At 34.7% G+C, this 19,171-nt stretch overlaps 2 protein-coding genes across 4 annotated transcripts; both read right to left on the bottom strand.

Annotated features, from left to right (window-relative positions):
- Positions 1-1,458: 1,458 nt before the first annotated feature.
- On the bottom strand, positions 1,459-10,112 carry LOC145589368 (uncharacterized). Of its 3 annotated transcripts, none has more exons than XM_081645905.1 (9): positions 9,837-10,112; positions 8,977-9,398; positions 7,808-7,907; positions 5,769-5,825; positions 5,191-5,314; positions 4,452-4,534; positions 2,902-2,972; positions 2,719-2,815; positions 1,459-2,188 (listed from the first exon to the last, which is right to left on the bottom strand). In XM_081645905.1, exons 2-9 carry the CDS (start codon positions 9,306-9,308, stop codon positions 2,132-2,134), a joined length of 921 nt encoding a protein of 306 aa, XP_081502031.1. In that variant the 5' UTR covers positions 9,309-9,398; positions 9,837-10,112; the 3' UTR covers positions 1,459-2,131. The 3 variants fall into 3 exon arrangements, with proteins under 3 accessions (XP_081502031.1, XP_081502029.1, XP_081502032.1); XM_081645903.1 differs by having other exon boundaries at positions 8,977-9,404; positions 9,837-10,111; XM_081645906.1 differs by having other exon boundaries at positions 1,459-2,191; positions 8,977-9,404; positions 9,837-10,107.
- A 2,754-nt stretch (positions 10,113-12,866) lies between these two features.
- LOC145587370 (uncharacterized) lies at positions 12,867-18,987 on the bottom strand. Its single transcript, XM_081644102.1, has 5 exons — positions 18,544-18,987; positions 16,842-16,964; positions 16,100-16,199; positions 13,867-14,060; positions 12,867-13,484 (listed from the first exon to the last, which is right to left on the bottom strand). Exons 1-5 carry the CDS (start codon positions 18,886-18,888, stop codon positions 13,137-13,139), a joined length of 1,110 nt encoding a protein of 369 aa, XP_081500228.1. The 5' UTR covers positions 18,889-18,987; the 3' UTR covers positions 12,867-13,136.
- Positions 18,988-19,171: the final 184 nt, after the last annotated feature.

Genomic DNA, 19,171 nt, shown 5'->3' with positions numbered 1-19,171 from the left:
TTTAATTGTTTTTTAAAATTATGATTTATAATCGTAAATTGAGCATATATATTAGTTCAATATAGAGTTATCAATGTAAATAATGCTTAATTTAAAAAATTATATCAATTTGAAAAGTTACCCAAATTTAAGATAAACCCTATAGAAAGAACAACAAATTATAATTGATCCATGTTTAGTGACTTGATTATTTTCGTGTGAGCTCGAATTATGTTAAATACTACCTCCGATTTTTATTAGTTGCAATTTTGGGGTATTATTTATGAGATATAAAATATTCCAAAGTTGCAACTAAAAAAAAATCAGAGGTAGTACCAAATGGTTTCCCTAATTCACTTTTAACGTTTGTTGAAAAAAATGCAATTAAACATGAAAATCGAGAAGAAGAACACACAATGACGTCATGCGTGAGGGCTTAGGCAATTTGGTGGGAATTTTTAATGTTTTGAAAAGAGTAGGTAGTAAAATAATTTTAAAAATAGGAAAAATCCATTTTAATAATCTCAACTATGGGCGAATTATCTTTCAAAAAAAAAAAAAAAAAAAAAACTATGGGCGAATTACTCCTACTAATCCCAATTTTAATAATCTCAACTATGGGCGAATTACTTCTACTAATCCCAACTAAGGATTATTATCTAATAATCTCAACTTTGCAATCAATTTACCTCTAATAGTCCCAATAACCGACAATCTGATAAAAGGATGTATTTTTTTTAAAGCCACTTTGCCTCTCCCACCGTGAAACTCCTAGACCCAACCCCAGGCCACCAGAATCCGGCCGGCCACCTCCCCTAACTCCCTGAAAATGGTCAGCCGGCTCTCCCTACTCCCTAAACCACCCAGCTGACCTACTCCTACCCCTTAAACCATTCCCCTCCCTTGCCGGAAAACTGGGAAAAAAAAAAAAAAAAAAAAAAAAAAAAAAAAACTCGCTAGTAATGAAAAACAATATCTCGTACATAACAAATTTCTCGCTAGTAATGAATAGCTAAACATCCACTAATGTTGATTTTGATTTCTCTTCCATATATTCAGCCAATCAATTTATAATCCCAACATTTATTGAGTATCAATAAAACAATAATTCTATCACAGCCAATTTTTAATTTATGGTTTTGACATTAAAAGTCGTACTTTATACGTATTCTAAAAATCAATAAACCAACAGCAAGGCAATGAAATAATTCTTTCGAATTAATTAACAGGCAAGGGGAGGAGGCTACCCCAATTAATTTCCTTGATAAACAAATTTCGTTTATCACAGAGTAAAACCACTAAAACCGCTACTTGAAGTAGCGGTTGTAAGGCAATAGCGTGTTTATCCATTTTCTCTGCAAAATTACATTATTAGATCAAGGAGATAAACTTGTATTTTCTCCAAGAGGAGTTTAAAAAAATTAAACAAGCAAATCTAGTTCAATAGTACAATTATTAAAATAAACTTAGCAAAAACAATTGTTCTAATATCAACACTTCAACACCTAATTGATAACTTTTCGGCCAATTCGTGAGAAAATTAGATTACAATGTAGAAAGAAAAAAATTCAGATCAGTACAACTTCTACAACAATACAAGTTATACAACAATGCCTTGTCTTGGGCAGCAGCACAAAGATGGAGAAATTCTACTCATCCACCATAATACACAATAAAATTAAAATAAAGCTTCTTAGGGCGAAATGCTCAAACGAAAGCTACAGAATCATCCTTGTTCGAGACCGAGCAACTACCATCACACTGTCCTATTGGGGGTAAGAACAGGGTTATAACTTTAAAGTGTAAATGACAACCCTAGCATGTTATTTTCTTTACTTAATACTTTTCAGTGACGATCATCCTATACACAGTTCAGCTCCAGATCCAGAGACAGACTGGATGGCCAGATGCTCTGAGACACATGTTCTTCTTAAGTAGTCGGCAACCTCTGCATTTTCATGATGTTATGTGATGCCCAGATTCCATTTTCTTCTGATGTCAACCGGCAGGTTCAAAATTGTGTTCTCTTCACACAGACCCAATATATGCAACTGAATCGTACACGACATAAAGAAGGTCCTAACTAAATTTACAGCAAAAGCTTCTGTACTTGTAGTTCAGATCTTCACCCAATACTCCTGCGAATCCTCTATCAACATCTTGACTCCAGCTTGGGTTGCAATCCTCTATGCATTCCAAATATCATTGTCTACTGGAACGTCAATGAAAAATAATTGTTAGTGTGCATTAAATTATGTTTGCCACAGAATACAAACATGGGCATGATAGGTCATCTTTGTTTTAAATTTTTGCCTTACAGGTTGAAATATGAAAGGAAAGAAGATTGCATGAGATCAGCATTAGATGGCAGCATTTTTCATTACTACTGTAAGATAGCGGAGAGGTAAGTGAATGAATCCATTTAGCAGATACAAGTCGAAAATATTTACAGGTTGTTTCCCCTTCACACATAATGCATGGGATAATCAGCAAGATGAGAAGTTGAGAACGATGATTGTGGTGAAAAGGTAGAGAGGGGTACAGGGGTGGAGAAAGAAATGAAGTGAGGAGTCATGGGACAATGGAAGAGGAGAAAGAATGAATAAGATGGAGACTACTTTTCATATTTCAATAAATTTCTACAGAAACAAACTTCATAGCTAACTCCAAGCAATCCTTGGGACTATCTAAACATACAAAACGACTGAAATAAGAATAAGACAAGACATCAGAAGCTACCGAATTGTCACGTGGCAAGATACTATTTGCAAGATTCTGATCAATAGATATTGGAAGCTCTTGCATCTGGCCAAGTTTTCCTGAAATCTCTTTCATGCTGCAGTAGATCAAAGTTTGCAATTATAAAACCAGACGAAAACATGGCAATTTTACTTTAATGATTAAGAAAAAAAGAATACATACTCATTCAGGATGGCATTGATATTGTTAATGTTGTCTCTTGTACGACAAAAGAGATCGATGTTATCCTGCAACTGAACACAAAGATTTGTTTAAAACAAAAAAAAAATCTACCAACCAAATCAAAAGAGGACAATATTGAGGAGCTATATTCACTATTAAAAGAACCCAAAAGCGGTGTTCAGTTCACATGGGATGACCAACGTACGATACCAGTGTACCACATTATTTATTATGTTATTCAGATTCAAATGGCAACCCCCCAGACCAAAAAAAAAAAAAAAACACCTCAGGTATTTCATGAACATTATACAATATTACAAAGTGGCAACCAATGAACCAAATGGAAACGGCAAGTACAGGTAACAGTGTCTTTGAGGACTTTGACAACTGAAAGAGGAATAATATAATTTAATATCATTGCAGTTTGGCTAAATACACAAAAAGCAAGACTTGAGAGGAATATGAAGTTGGCAATTTTGCGCTATATAGTAATTAGTTAATTACCACCCACAGTTGAATAAATCAGTGGAACCCAAACCTTACAGGATCAAAATATTCGTACTCCCTCATTAGAATTAGTGCATGTTTCTTTTTGCACGAAAATCAAGAATAGTTGTTAAATACAAATAAAAATTTAAGTTATTTGGGTGGGGGGGGGGGGGGGGGGGGAGGTAAGAGAAATTGTGTTGAGAATATGGGTGGAGAAACAAAGCAATTTTAGGAAATTGCAAATTCTTTTGAGATATTAAAAAATAGGAAACCATAAAGCTTCAAAAAGGATGCAGAGGGTAGACATTTATAATTTGCAGCTGAGGCACTTATTAGGGTCATTTCTGGGGAAGAGTAGTAAATTTTGGAGATTTTCAGTTGTAATTATAAGACTCATGGCCAAATCTCTCCATATTATTTGTATGTACTATTATTCAGTTGCCTCTAACAAGGCTCTCAGCTAGGATGCTGGAGGAAGGAGGAAACCTACATTCTTAGTCATAGCAGAATGGCTGGCTGTTACTTACGAATATATCCAACAATCAAGGCTCAGATTATTCCTCACTTGGCATACAACACATAGAAGAACAAACTAGACAGGTAGTTTAACCCATTTGTTCAATGAGAAAGTGGAGTCCACATAAATTTGAGAATCCCTCCCTTCTATGTTATTAGTCAAGCATCATGGAAAGAAAAATCAAGAGAGAGAAAGCATAATTTGATACACTGTCTTTCACCACCTTTTGAGAATCCCTCCCTTCTATGTTACTTTCTCCCGGTCAACTGTTAGATTTGTGAAAGTTTCAAATACTTTGGTAAATGAGTAAAAAGTCTTAACAAGTATTTTGGGACAAGTTGAAATAGGAAACTCGACACCTTATACAGGGAGTATATTCTTTTAATGCCGAAGTTGAGAACATATATAGGACAGAGGAGTAGTACTTAATATTTCCAAAGCAAACTAGATAGATGCAGATAAATCTGTTTGTAAAATTTGAGTTCACAAAAAATAAAATAAAATAAAAACTTCCACATTTCCATTCCAGTCAGAAGAAGCTCACCTTCAGCAATGATATATTACTGTTAATATGATTTAGGGCTTGAATATTCTGCTCCAATAGATGCTTAGCTTTGCCGGTCAACACTGTTATCAATTAAAATCCAAAAAGAGATTAATAGGAGCAAAATGCCAATTGCATATAGTAAACAAGTGTGTACTTGGCCAACTGCCAAGACCTTTATTAAATTACAACTTAAACCAAATACAGGATATATATTGTCTAGATGAAAGTGTCAATTAATTTTGAGTTTTATTTTTACAGCTCCAAAAGTGAAAGTTCATCAAAGAGATGATGCCTCAAACTGGCTTCTGGAAATGATCTACATGGAGATCGGTTCTAGACTCCATTTCACAACAGCAAACTTAGAATTTTGCTATGTTTTGAGCAGAAACAGTCCTTAAGATATGGAAACTATTTTGCGAAAAAAATCCCGCACATGAGAATATGATACATATTCGCATCAACATTTCAGAAAATTCCCTCAGATATGGACAACATTTTCCAAGGTCCAAGGAGAAAACCACTAATGGAAAGAAATGTCAACAGCATATGAAGTATGTCAAGAAGCAAAGTTATGATGATAAAGTTGATGGAAAATTGTCCTCATACATCAATGCAAACGGACATAGACGAACTTTCTCTAACATAATAGACAGAGATTTTCTTTCAATTAATATGCTTCGTAAAAAATAACTGTTACACACCAGATGTCCAAATTTATAATTGTTGAAAGACAGACCTTGGCATTTTACACGCTGATTATGATCCATCTGATTCGGCTGAAGAGAATATGGAGTCATGTTCATGTTAGATATTGAAGGTGATGGTAAATTAGTCTTTGAAGATGATTCCACGAATTTATCCTGGGAAATTACGAAGGATATCATTAGATAACCAATCATCAACACAAAATATCAAACTAGCAACTGAATTACATCGGTGGCCTTACAAGTTCACCAAGCATGATTTATACAGTACTAGCATACTGTCTCCTAAGAGGCAGATAAAATGCATCAAAGAAAATTCTACTCAGTAGTGCAATACTTGATAAGCAAGTCATTCTTGCTTTTCATTGGTTTTTACAAGCTTTGGAAAAATAATCACCAACAGCATAGAGAAGTAAACCAAAAATAAGAGAAAGGAGGAAGTAACAAACACATTCACATTAAAGCATGAAGTGCACTTAATAAGTTTATATATTGGAAAACCCATACAGACCTTAACCCGCATGTCCACAACACTTATCAGCCTACTTCAAACAAGAGAATAAACCATGATCGAAATGCATACAGCTTCATACAAAGATCGTCAACTTACCTTTCTGTAATTTCCCTTCCTTCCCAAGTGTGATTCTTCTTGTTTTCTTCGCTTTCTCTGTGGAAATGCAAAGAATTTATTTGTCAGAACCAAATGCATATCTAGTTAAATAGTCTATATAAATAATATAATCTACTAAATCCTACTATGCATAATTATTTAGCATTCCATCAGCTGAAAGCACAATAAAATAACGATCTTCATAATGACAACTTGACAAGTAGATGTATTTCCCACAGGGGTACAATTTTGAGGAATCCTAATTAGTGACCTAAGTTTTTGCTTCTTATATATGGTAGCCAGGTTTATGGAGAGGAGGGGATAAGAAAGAAAGAAGAATCTAGAGATTAGGGAAACTAAGGGAGATATCACATGCACAATGAAGGAGAATGAATTAAGGGTGTGCCAGTTGAAACTGGTTACACAGTATGGGCCTATGGCGACAGGGGCTCAAACAAATCCCATTAAAAAGTACAAAGAGCTTTAGGTGGTATAAATCATTGTTTGAAACTAAAGCAACGCAGTGGCTGGGATCTTAAAGCTGGATTTACTTTTAAACTAATTCGTCCACCAACTTAGATATAGAGGTTTCCATCAATCTTTGGTATCATACAAACCTATGGGCACTCTTGTGAGTAGGTACCCATTTTTTGGTTAAAACTGCCTTCTAGAACAGTTTGCACAAGTCACTACCTCAAACAAAGACGCACGCCTTCAGCACTAAAGTGTCCCAATAAGATAATTGTCAGAAGAAATGAAAATATATTTCTCACATAAGGTTATAACACTAGTGAAACAAATAAGCACAGAGTTGAGGACCTCTGGAAAGAAGCATGAGCTGCTCCACTTTACCAGAGAAGCTGAAAGACCTTAATGGCATTTAGCAAAAATGTTCTAAGTCAGAACAAATTATATTTTTTATTGGGAGATCAGGCTAATAAAAATACCCAAAACTTTACACCTGATCTAACATCATCATTAAACATAATCCCTACCCACTGAGTTGTGAAATAGGAAAGATGGTTGGAAATAGTGTTATACTTGATAATGACATCAAATTGGAGACATATCTGATGAGATACTTGCCTTTCACAAACTAAATCAAAGGTGATACTGAAATCTCATTCTTCGAATATATGGTGTGGAATTTCGCATCACACATAATAAACATCCATATCCACCCAGAACAGTGGATTACCTTAATTGTGGTACCCTTCAATTATTCCCCAATATCTTCTCATTTGGGGCAAGGGATATCTCTGATATGATCTTCTGCAATTCACCACGGCCCTATGGAGTCTTGCATCAATAATTACAACAAATAAGGCCAGAAACGAAATTTTGTTATACAACTATGGCACTAGAAGCCTTAATCTGCTAGGCTCTGCGAAGGAGCAAAAAAGTGGAGCCACTGACTTATGTCCCTTATGTGCAGGTAAGGGAAAGTTTCCAATTCCATTACAATATCATTTAATTTTTTATATAAGTTTCTTCAGCACTTCAGCAGACTTCTTAAGGGGATATTCCTGATATGTAATGGCAGTACTTTTAGTAGAGAAATGCGTTGTGAAATACTAGTGGAAACTGGAAAGAGCTGGTGATAGCTATTGTACAACAACCTATCATAGTGAAGAAGGGATCATGGCAATATCACAAGGAAAAAGAAGAGCAGGTTGGTCTACTTGGTTGTCCAAGTGAGAAACCTTCAGCCCTTGCATCTTTACTTTACATGTTGCAAAGATCTTCACTTGAAGCTATATATGAAGCTAAGTCTATACAAAGGTTGTCTTGTGCCCTATACTTCCCCTATTATCCACTCCAAAATAAACCATATGTAAATGGAAAGAAAAAAACGAACATCGACTACCAATCCTGTAATCCCAACTCAGATATTTAAGTGACAACCTATATCATATTCCCATTGAAGTTCATATTAGACAATCATCGCTAAAAGTAGATAAAGCTCGTAGATTTCATTATTATGTAAACTTACAAGGATGGGAGAGAATAGTAGATTAAGTAAAAATTGAACAGCTTACCGTCATCCACCGACATCTGAGAGCAACATCACGTACAGTTTTGTCTCGTAAAAGAGCGGCAATTTTGATGTACTTCAAGATACTAGGCTCATCCTTATACCTGACAATCACATATTAAAAGTAGGGCAGTAGGGTTAATACTAAATTTTTGCCAACTTAAAAATAATGGGAAGTATAAGGGCATAGAATAGCAATGATAGGCTCATAACATAATTGACTATATTGAGGGGATAGCTTTGGAGATCACATTGCGAGGCCGTATGTAAGTAATGGAACGTACAACAGTACAAAGATAAGGAAGGGGAATCAGGAAAGATATTAAAAAAGAAAATTAACTAATGTAGTTAGTTAAGGAATGGAATCTTATTCCCTTTCAAGATGTTTGGTTCCTCACCAAAATGAAAATTTTTCATTTTCGGAATTTTCTACCCTTATAGTTATCATGGCCAATGTGAATGCTTCAATCCCCTAACAACCCCATCCCCACCTCATCTCACACTACCCACAATGCCGCCATCCCTAGTTCTCACTTTACACCTGAGACACATTTCCTCTAGCACCCAAAAAAAATTCTCTTGTAGATTGTAATGCTTAGGGAAGAGCAAGGGAATAGGGAAAACCTCCTATGATGAGTACACAGCTACATGCAGCATAATCAGCAAAAGGCATTACAACATCTCAACCAAATACATAGATTTAAATTTAGTAATGAGAGTTCTCTTTCCTTTTCTTAAAGACCCCCCCGACGAAATGGTCCCTATACCTAATATTCAAGTTTCCCTAACAAGCTCAATCTGACAAAAAATAGACGTATCAAAACAATAAGGCTAACCAAAAGAACATTTAAGAAGTAATAAAAATTTATAGATTTGTTAAAGACAATCAAGATGTTGACAAGCTTCACAGATGAAGTTAGGTATGCATGTCTTCACTAGCAATCATCTACTTATATACTTCACAGCAAATGATTACTGTAGCAGGCAACAGAAAATGTTCTTTTCAACTAGCTAGAAGACATTATAGTTGACAATTTACTTCACATTTCTAAAATTTGGGAATATTAACATAGCACATATGTTTAAGTTGAGTCATAATCCACAAAGATACTTCGTATATATGTGAAGTGTAGGTTTAACTACTAAACATAACCTAAAGAATAGAGTACTAACTTGACAAGGCCATCTTCCAATTTGTACTGCTCTTCCTCTGTCCACTCAACAGCAAGGCCAGCATCGTGCTTTAGCCCAGGCACCGAATCCAAAAGAAGAGTACCAGATGAACTGCCAACAGGAGTTGTGGTGGGACTGCTACTACTAATGATGCTAGAATTGTCACAAAACATTAGATTTCCATTACTACTATTCATCCCATAATAGTTACCAATTGGGATCATCTCCGACGTGCTATTTACTGCCCCCGACTGAAACGATATAGCATGTCGATGCAAACTAGCAGCTAGGGCGTCTTCCTGATGAAAGCTTGTATTAGACTCAGCTGCCATCTCTACTGGCTCCAATCACAAAATTCAGAAAGAACTACGCCCACAAAAGAATCGTACTTTCAAATGTCACATGCTCACATTGCGTGAACTCTACACCTAGAAATCAGAATCAAATAATAAAAAGCACTTTTAAGTCTATAACAACACATAAATAATCAAGGAAACTCAAAGAAAAAACACATAAAATTCAGCTCAAAACTTCAAATAACCTCATCTAGAATCACTAAAGGAGCAAACTTTAACTAAACAAAAAATTAATTACCTTAATCTAATTAGTAATTAGATAGCAAAAACAGCTAAAAATAAATCAAAGTGCAAAAATTACCAGAAACCCACAAAAATTAGGAAAGAAGAAGAGATAATAATCAAAACCCAGTAAAAAATAACAAATTCCCAGAAAACCCCAGAAGCAGCTCTAAGTAGAAATCAAAGGGAAGCAAGAAAATTCAAAAAAAAATCTTAAAGAAAGTACTAATCAAATAAACAAGAAAACCCTAATAAAGAATCAAAAGTAGAGAAAGAAGATACCTCTAGAAAAATTGAAAAGGGGAAAAATAGTAAGAGCCCTAATTGAAGGGGGTTTATGAGATTTCTTCTTTATCTTCCTGGAAAAATTAAAATACCCACAAAACAAAACAAAAAACCCAAGCACCACCAACGCTACTACTTTAAAGTGTGTTACTTTATTGTGAATTGCGGAGAGAGATTGGAGAAAGAAGGGTATCTGCCAATGGGAAGACGAAGAAGGGGGGGCAAAAAGGTGGGTGGGGGAAGAGAGAGAAAGAGAGAGTGAATGTATGCGTTGGTGTGTGAGAAAATTATGAATTTATTTTTCCAGGTTTTGTTGTAGTGTGTGTTGTTGCAGATCTTGGAATTCAGCAACAGTGAGAATCCCAATAAGGCAGCATTTGATGCCAATTATTGTGGAGCCTCACACCCCTCGCCTTTTCCTCTCTCCTCCCCCCTTTACTTGATACGATTGAACCGGCATCTTTCACAATTATATGATACGATTGAACCGCCATGTATTGCAGATTTACTAAGTTAAATCATACTTGACACTCTTTAAACGAGCGATTTCTCTAAATAATGCTAAAAGATGTCAAAATTCCTAATATACGAAGTATTATCCATGTTAACAATTAGTGGATAAACTGAATTAACTAATCTTCATGGACCTCAACTACTAGATTAAGTTTTTGGTTGACTTAATCCTTTAACATGGTAATAAAAAGCTAGTGTGATGTCGTGACACAAAGGTTTCAAGTTCAAATCTCATCCACACCTCCTTTCAATTGGAATATTAACAAATCATGCACAAAGAATTGATGGTTTATGGCTAACTGATTGAGTTAGTCGTTTAGCCTTTCATTAAAATTCACATCAATTAGTGTGTTATTGATAAACCTATTAAAAATTTACACAAAATTATGTTAGTGTAGACAATATGTAATATCTTTATAAAGTAGTATTTGATCCTATTAAGCATTACTCCCTATATAAGAAAATTTCTCCCAGAAAATAAAGTATTTATAAAATTAATTCATGACCTTAACATCTTAAGTGATATCTCTTATCAGTTACTATTAGACTTAGTAGTTAGTACTGCCCAATAATCAGATATCTTACTCATAGGATTTTAAATTTGTGTTGGTTTGTGTTTTTATATTCTTTTTTGTTAGTAGTGTTGTGTGCTTTCTTTTTAATTTTGCAATGTGTTATTTACATGCTTTTTTCTAATATGTCCTTTCCACCCTTCTTTCCCAACCATTCTGCAACTTGCAAGGAAAAGAAGAAACAATGCTCAAAAAGAAATGAAAAGGAACAAAGAAAGTGCGCCAAAGAGGTGTGCATAACTTCTAGTATTATACACACATGCACACTACAATTTTTTTATTTAGTTGTACAAAGTAGCAGAAATCCATTACTTTCTTTTTTCATATAACTTCATAATTATATCTAGCCTTAAGGCTATAAAATAAGGATTTATTGTACTTGCATGAGTTTTTGTTTTATATAGTAAGATGAAGTTACTCAAAGGGGAATAAATATCTCAAACTATTCTTGGTAAGACTCAGGGCATCTTCTGATTAATTGAACTGAACTTATTGGAGTTGAAAATGAACTTATTGGAGCTGAACTGAACTGAACTGAATTTAATATTTTATAAGAGAAGAAAATTAAGATAAGAACTGAACTGAACTTATTGGAGCCGAACTGAACTGATTTGATCTGAAATGAACTGAAAATAAGCTGAAGAGAACAGGTCCTCAATCTTATGTTTCCACATGAAAGTTACAAGTATAAGTTTGATCAACTACCCTAACTTTTTTCCTTCTTTTAATTATTGCATTGGTATTTAAAAGTGAAGAGTAATAAAGCAGTGTAATAATAATTTTGCGCATAAAGTGTTATGGTGCACTAAATTTATTTATTTATTTTTTTTTTTTTTGATCAAATCTTATATTGCGAGCTAATATCTAAATGGAAGCAAACAAGTTCACCATGCAAGTTATTAGCTCATATTGCATAAAAGCTCTTATATGACTATCACAAGATTTGTACAGTGATTGTTAAGCATTGGTGGGATTGAAGATAATGACGTATGAGTAGTTCATGCAGCTTCAAACCTAACTTTCAAAAGTGTAGCTAGAATATAAATTCTAAACATCAATTTGTACATTTTATATGTGTCACAACCACATTGATTCAATGACAAAAACACTAGGATTATAATTAATTCTACAACTTGTTTGAACTCGATCAATAATGGATTGCACATTAGAATATATGACTCATGTATATATAATAGATTTCCAAATTTAATGGTGTTTTATCACTCATTTTGTCACTATCTTGAAGAAACATAATTAGCAATTAATTCTAAATCAAGACAAAGAGAAATTGCATTCATAATCTCATGTACTATCATGATTTTTAATTCTGTCACTATTAAAAAATGACAAGTTTTTCTTCAAATCTATTTTCACATATAAGAAAATACAAAAAGAAAGTTTTACTATTATAAGTTATAACATGTTAATAACACCAATAACATGTGATTTTGTCATAAATTTACAAAATTGTACTCCATGCCCCTTCTAAAAATGTGTTTAATGTTCACATGTACTCTCAAGGGCTTTTTTTTTTTTTTTTTTTTTTTTTGGGGGGGGGGGGGGGGGGGGGAGGGACTTATAGATAATTTCAACCTTTTCTTACTTTTAGAATTTGCGAAAAAAAAAAAATAAGAATTTTGAAAATCCAATTTAGTTATATATTCTATAATTATCTATGCATCATAAATAATTCTCACTCACTCCCCATCCTAGACTTGAGTGCAGTAATGATTAATTTCGCACTATTGTATCAATCATATCAAAACAATGTACTCTAAAAGGAGGGAAAAAAAAGATTTCTATCTCGGATAACTCCATAATTTTCACAAGCACAATTATTTGCAGAGGAAAAAGAAAGAGGATCAGAACATCACTTTTTATAAAACAAGAATTGACATCTATGAGAATGCTTCACATACTAGTATATAACATTCAACCCATTTTCGCCGGTTTTTAATCCTGTCACTTATAGGCTTATAGCCCAATGTCAATCAGACATCCTGCCAGCTGCAGATCCTTTGAACGGACAAAGCTATATGCTAAAGATTCTATCAGCAAGCAAACAGGATTTCAGGACAGAAGCACAACAGCAAATTTACAAAAGCATATCAGAGATTTTACAGTGATATTGCTCCTACCACAGAGAAGAGTCCTATAATTTGCAGATGAAGTAAAAGCAAAACCAAGAGCATGTCTACTGCACCTATAAAGGTCAAGAAGCTGGCAACAGCCGACTGCGAGCACGGGCTCTCTCAAGTGCCTTTTGTCTCTTGGCTTCCATTAGTGATTTTTGATCTTCTGTAATCTCAGTAGGGTTGGGGCTGCCAGCTCCTACAACTGATGATTGATCTGAATTCTTCATTGATTTGTCACCCAGGGTAGCAGCTCTTTCAAGAGCCTTCAGTCTCTTGGCTTCCATAAGTGATTTTTGTTCTTCTGTGATCTCAATAGGATTGGAATTTCCACCATCACCTAATGGTTGATCTCTTTGTTCGATTGAACTGTCACTTGGTGGCAGATCAGCACTTATAGTGTTAGATTTCCTAGATAGGGATGTTTCCTGTTGCAAAACAAGCATCAGTAAGAAAAAATCTTAGGTACCCCAGCCAAAATAAAAAAGAAAAAGGTTGACGCAGGTCTAATAATGATCAATTTATCAGTTTATTGGCTTCAATGAATCCCTCGATTAATTTTCTTGAGCTCAATAATTATTCCATTTCACTGCTTGCATTTGACCTAATTTTGACAAATTAATCATGCCAAATAGCCAGTTCCTTTCTAGACTGTCAATCACAAGTCTAAAAGAAGTTACACTTTTCCTTTTCCAAGTTCCGAAGAAAAATGGTATCATTGAAATTATGCTTTTCAGAAAACAAACAAAAAAACATAACAAATTAAATTAAACCAAGAGTCTGAGACCCTGGTAGTGGCTTGGAACTTACTTCAGCAGTCTTGTCATATATTTCATTGAGCATGTCTACATGCATGTCATCATCATCATTCCCATTGAAAAGCATGTCATGCATCTCATCAGCATTAGTCCCATTAAAAGTCCGGTCATGCATCTCATCAGCATCATTTCCATTGAAAGGTAAGTCCTCTTGGTTATGAGTAGACTCACCCTCATTTAGGACATCTGAAAGAATCGAATGGAAACAAGCATGTGAAGAACTGAAATTCATCTAGAAATTTTTAGGTGCAGATGTACATAAATATCACTGATTGATTAAAAAAAAAAAAAAAAAACTACTACTTCAAACGTTATATAAAGCTGCCTTAGAGTTGATTTCTCTTGGAGCCTTAAAACCTGTAACTCAAGTGCTACTTCAGCACTGATAAAGTTTCCTTTTGAGACGCACCTCAATGTTTAAGCTTCAACTAAAACAGATATACAGCTCAGAGAACATACATAAATATGTGATCAAAGTCCATCTTATGGCAAAAGGGTGCTCAGCTCATTGTTAAGAAAATAAATTTCTTCATATTCCCTAACATCGCATATCAAAAGATTTCTTGTGAAGAAAACTAAAAACAGATGCATGATGTTACAGAAAAATGCTTTTGAAATTAACCAAACCTCATCTGGCTGGCTAACAAGAGTAACCTCAACCCTTCAGCTATGTTTGGATAAAAGAATTTGAATGGAGGGGAAGGGAGAGTGAAGTATTAATTTTCTAATGCAAGTAATTTAGAATTCATGTTTGCTTTCCAAAGAAGGAAAGACTTGGAAGGAAACGCAAGCCTACTTCTCACATCCCCCCTCTCCACCCTTTACCATCCCCCCACCATCGCTATGAATGCTATCAAGACACACACTTATCTCATCATGTCAATCAGACAATCAATCATACTTGTATTAAAAGGAAAAAAAGTTCAAAGAGCTTCCTATCATCATGTAAACATACCAGCTTCCATGTTATGATTTCAAGAGAGCCAAGTAGAATAAGGCCCTAGCATGATGACCTTTCAAGTCACAATTAAAAAGGCCAATAAGTTTACTCAGGCAACCAGTTTCTTCACTATCTTTGGATGGGCAGGACATGAACCTGCCAGTTAACAAAACTACTGCTCAGTGCTCACACTAATATCCCTTCCCACCATTTTTATTAAAATTTTAGGGATTGTAGGTACATCAGAATGAAAACAAAGGCCACAATTTTAGAGAGAGGCTGCCAATTAATTTCATGCTTCAATCCCTTAAGCAATCCCCAATATCAATTAATTAACAACCATGTCAGGCAAAATTTTGAAAATGCAGTCCAGGCACGGCCCATGGCTTACCAAGGTGGCTTCTATTCAAAAAAAAAAAAAAAAAAAAAAAAGGTGGCTTTGTGTAGGGCTGGGTCTTCCCGGTTACTAACCTGAGTCACTGCTCACTCTAACCATGTTAAGGTTCATCCTTTATTCAGAATTTCATTCTAAGTCATATTGGTCATCATTGTCTGTAGGTAGAAAAGACAATAATAAGAAAAGATGAACCTAAGAGCTCTCTCAAATTCAATGCCAGGTCGATGGGACAGACAGATTGAAAAGCATAAAGACGAACCTAAGATGGACCAAAAAATAATGTTCAGCCTTAGTTCATCATAATTAAAGGTCTAATTAATATTGGATTCCCTTCTCACAAAATAGAAAAGCAGAAACCAGACTATAGAATTATATCATGTCATTTATTCATTCAAGACCATTGCGAAACCACCTTAATATGACTGACAGTAACATATAAAGAAAATAAACCCTCCTCTTTTCTCTTTTTTAATTTACTCACTTTGACTATTGATACTATTTACAAAGTAACTTTAGATTTGTCTTGATACGTAAATATTAGATATAAACTTTTTACAATTTTTGCACAAGCATAATAATAGATATTAATTCTTAGACTGTTACCTCGGTAAGCTTAAAAAGGTGAAGTGTGTAGATTAACACAATAATGGAGGCCTGGAGGGAGTGCAAAATAAGAAATTGTTCTTTTGTGGAATATAGTAATCTCATTGAGCCTCTTGTTTGTTTACTTTAACATGTTAACATTTTCAACCAATAAAACAATAATCATAATTCTCCTTGTAAGCATCAAGGAATAAGATTAACAGTAGCTCCATCTTCAAAACAGTGACCATTTAACACATAGGACAAGTATAATACTCTGAATATGTGCATAGCAAATTAGGATACCTTCTTTACTGTACGAGATCTCATTTTCAGTAACTGACTCATTCAGTTTCGTGGGATCCCCTCCATTAGCAACTCTTTCTTTTAACTCAGCAATGCATGTCTAAGAACATCAAATCAAAGAGATCAGTATCAAAAAGTAGACTAGGAAAAGTAGAATTTACTCTATCACCCTGAGATTTTGCCATTTACGCAATGATAACATAGTTTAAATCCCAAAGTAGATTAAAATGATGACAGGCTGACACCCAAGGGGCAAAAGATTCTAGTGAGTGCAAAACAGAGAAGCAAGAGAGATTGCCAGGGTGTTATCACTTTATCACTTATGCATGCTCCCAATATAAATTCAGGAAAAATAATTGACTCAGCTTTTTCTTATTTGAAAACAATGGTCCAAACTCATAAAATCCTTTGAAATGTTTATTACAAAGAGAAAAATCACACAATTATATAGAAATTCAAATAGTCAAGGCCATTTACCACTTCAAATCAGGCAGCTTGGTGACAAGGAACACCAACGAAACTAAAATACTTCGTATATTTTAAGCAGCACTGTAATTTTTGACCAAAAGTATAAATCTGGGAATTTGATTTGAGGAAACTTACGATCAAATTTTTTAAAGTAAGAATAATAATATTAAGAAAAAAAAATACACTTGCCGAAAGAAAAGTCAAACTACATAGAGAGATAATAGCAAGCACTTAAGAATGCTAGGAGAATTAATCATCAGAAAAGAAATTTTACCTTCACACGTTTTGAAGATCCAGCTTCCTCTACCTTGTGTATGAACTGATCAAATGGAAAGTATGGAAGTAGTTGTGCATGCCATTCGGCATACATACGAAGTAGATTCCTCAGATCATTAACCTGTAGTAGATATAATTAACAATGATCACAAATTCACAATACATCAAACGGATAAAAATCATGTTCATCCATTATTATGTAACCCATTAGATTTTCAATGACCTTATTACCAAGCATAGCTATTCTAAAGATTGTAAAGTTCATTTGAGCAAAAGCAAAAAAAGGTTCATATAAGCTTTCATCCTTCAATCGAGTCAAGTGACTTTCTATAAAGTTGAGAGTGTACATTAAATTTGATATTTGAAATTAAGTTAAAAGCTAGCTTACTCAGGTGCTTTGGGATTGGACACGGGTACACGTCAAACTTGGCTATTTTGCTAAAAAAATGCCATGTTTTCTGCTCAAAATTAAGTGTCGAAGTGTACATACCCATGGAATGTCAAAGATCTAACATGGATGCTGAATATGAAATGAAAACCGAGTACAATAGATCACAGGGGAGCTTATTGTTAACTATACGCGGAACAACTAGATGAAACAATGACAAAAAATACTTCGCATTTCTTATAACCAATGTCCCTTCAACACAAGTAGGTACAAGTATCAGGTTGATCCTATATAGGTGTCATTTCCAAACACAAGGACTTTAAAATGACAGGTGTGGGACATAACTTTCATGAAACGCATAATAGTGATCCTAAAGTCTAAAAGACTATTAAATGCCTTCTGAAGTTACAAATCACATAAAACACACAAGCAGCAAGACTGCATGCATGTGCTCAGCACATTTACTTAACTTAAATTCAACTATTAACAAACCATCAAAAACAAAAAACTCTTACGTTTATCAGATATTGACTGGTTCTTGAGCGCTAGTAATAATGTGCTCGACCACAACTCAGTGTCACTTGAGTTATTAATTGAGTGTAAAAAAAAAAAAAAAAATTTGGACAACCTAATACTTGATTATAGCTGTTGGACCTAAGTGGGACTAAGGAAAGCAATGAACTTTGATCAATTTTGACTTGGTGAAAAAAAGATGCATCAGCAATTCAGCATAGATCAGCATCAACATTAACTCAATGACTCTACCGAAACTATTGCAATCATACATGCACACCCTCACCTCCTACAGCAAAAACAATGTTTTCGAACTGATACATAACTACAAAGAAATAGGCATATCTACATATTAAATCATATTGTTTTCCAAGAAGCATCATACGGTTTGCTTCTTGTGGGACACATTAAGATAACCTAGTACTAAAGCCTTCTTTCCACTAATCATTGACATCTTTGAAATGTCATTTATTGAAGCTCTGATCACTTTGTTTCGCCTGTGAAAGCCGTGCACACGACCATATATGAACTAATTTCGAATCACACCAATCAAATAGTAGATTTTACAACCTGTTCACTACCCAGTATCCACAATTCCAGATCCCAATCCACAATGCAGCTCGAACCTCTTCACACGATCTTTCACCATAACAACCACCATTCTAAAATAGGGCGTTTTCATTTCAATTAGCTAAAGAAAGTGCAACTAATCATCAAATGAACAAATGCACCATTTTCCCAAATTCATTCTCAATTCAATCAAACAATCAACAGAAGACAAAAGGAATCAAATCTTTACCTCATGACCACGGCCTCTGTACTTGAAATTACGAGGAAAATAGCGGAGAATGTACCCAAGACCTTGCTCAGATAGCAGTAACTCCGGGGTAAGCTTAGGCCGAGTTCGAGGCGCTTTCTTCGGCTTCGAAGCGGAAGCAGTAGGCTTCGATTGGAAGCCACTACTGTTGCCATTACCACCATTGCCAAACTTTGAGAAATTGTTGGAGGATTTTGGGTAAGAAGAAGTTGAATTGACATTAGGGTTAGGGTTAGGGTTAGAAGGACAGTCGCGAGACCAGTGGCCAGGTCGGCCGCACTTGTAGCATCCCGTCGGAACTGCGCCACCGTTTCCGGCGTCGCTCATAATCGTAGGTTGATGTTGAAATTGCAGAGGATCTGACTTTGAGATTGGGGATTTGAGTGAGGAAGAGGAAGAATTTCCCTTCAATTTCTATATAAAGGTTCCTCGTTTTGGCGGGTAAAATGGGAGGGAAATTTTTATTTTCGTTTCGAGTCAAATACACAATATAGAATTGTCATGGTCTGATCTGATTGGATTATCTAATTCGACTAAATTTTTTAAACTTAGTCGTAGTCGTAGATCAATGTGTAAGAAAAAACAATATATTATTAATTATTAAGTGCGA

Source organism: Chenopodium album, chromosome 17 (genome assembly GCF_948465745.1).
Source record: "Chenopodium album chromosome 17, dcCheAlbu1.1, whole genome shotgun sequence".
Classification (NCBI taxonomy): Eukaryota; Viridiplantae; Streptophyta; class Magnoliopsida; order Caryophyllales; family Amaranthaceae; genus Chenopodium; species Chenopodium album.
This window is presented reverse-complemented; position numbering and strand designations above follow the sequence as displayed.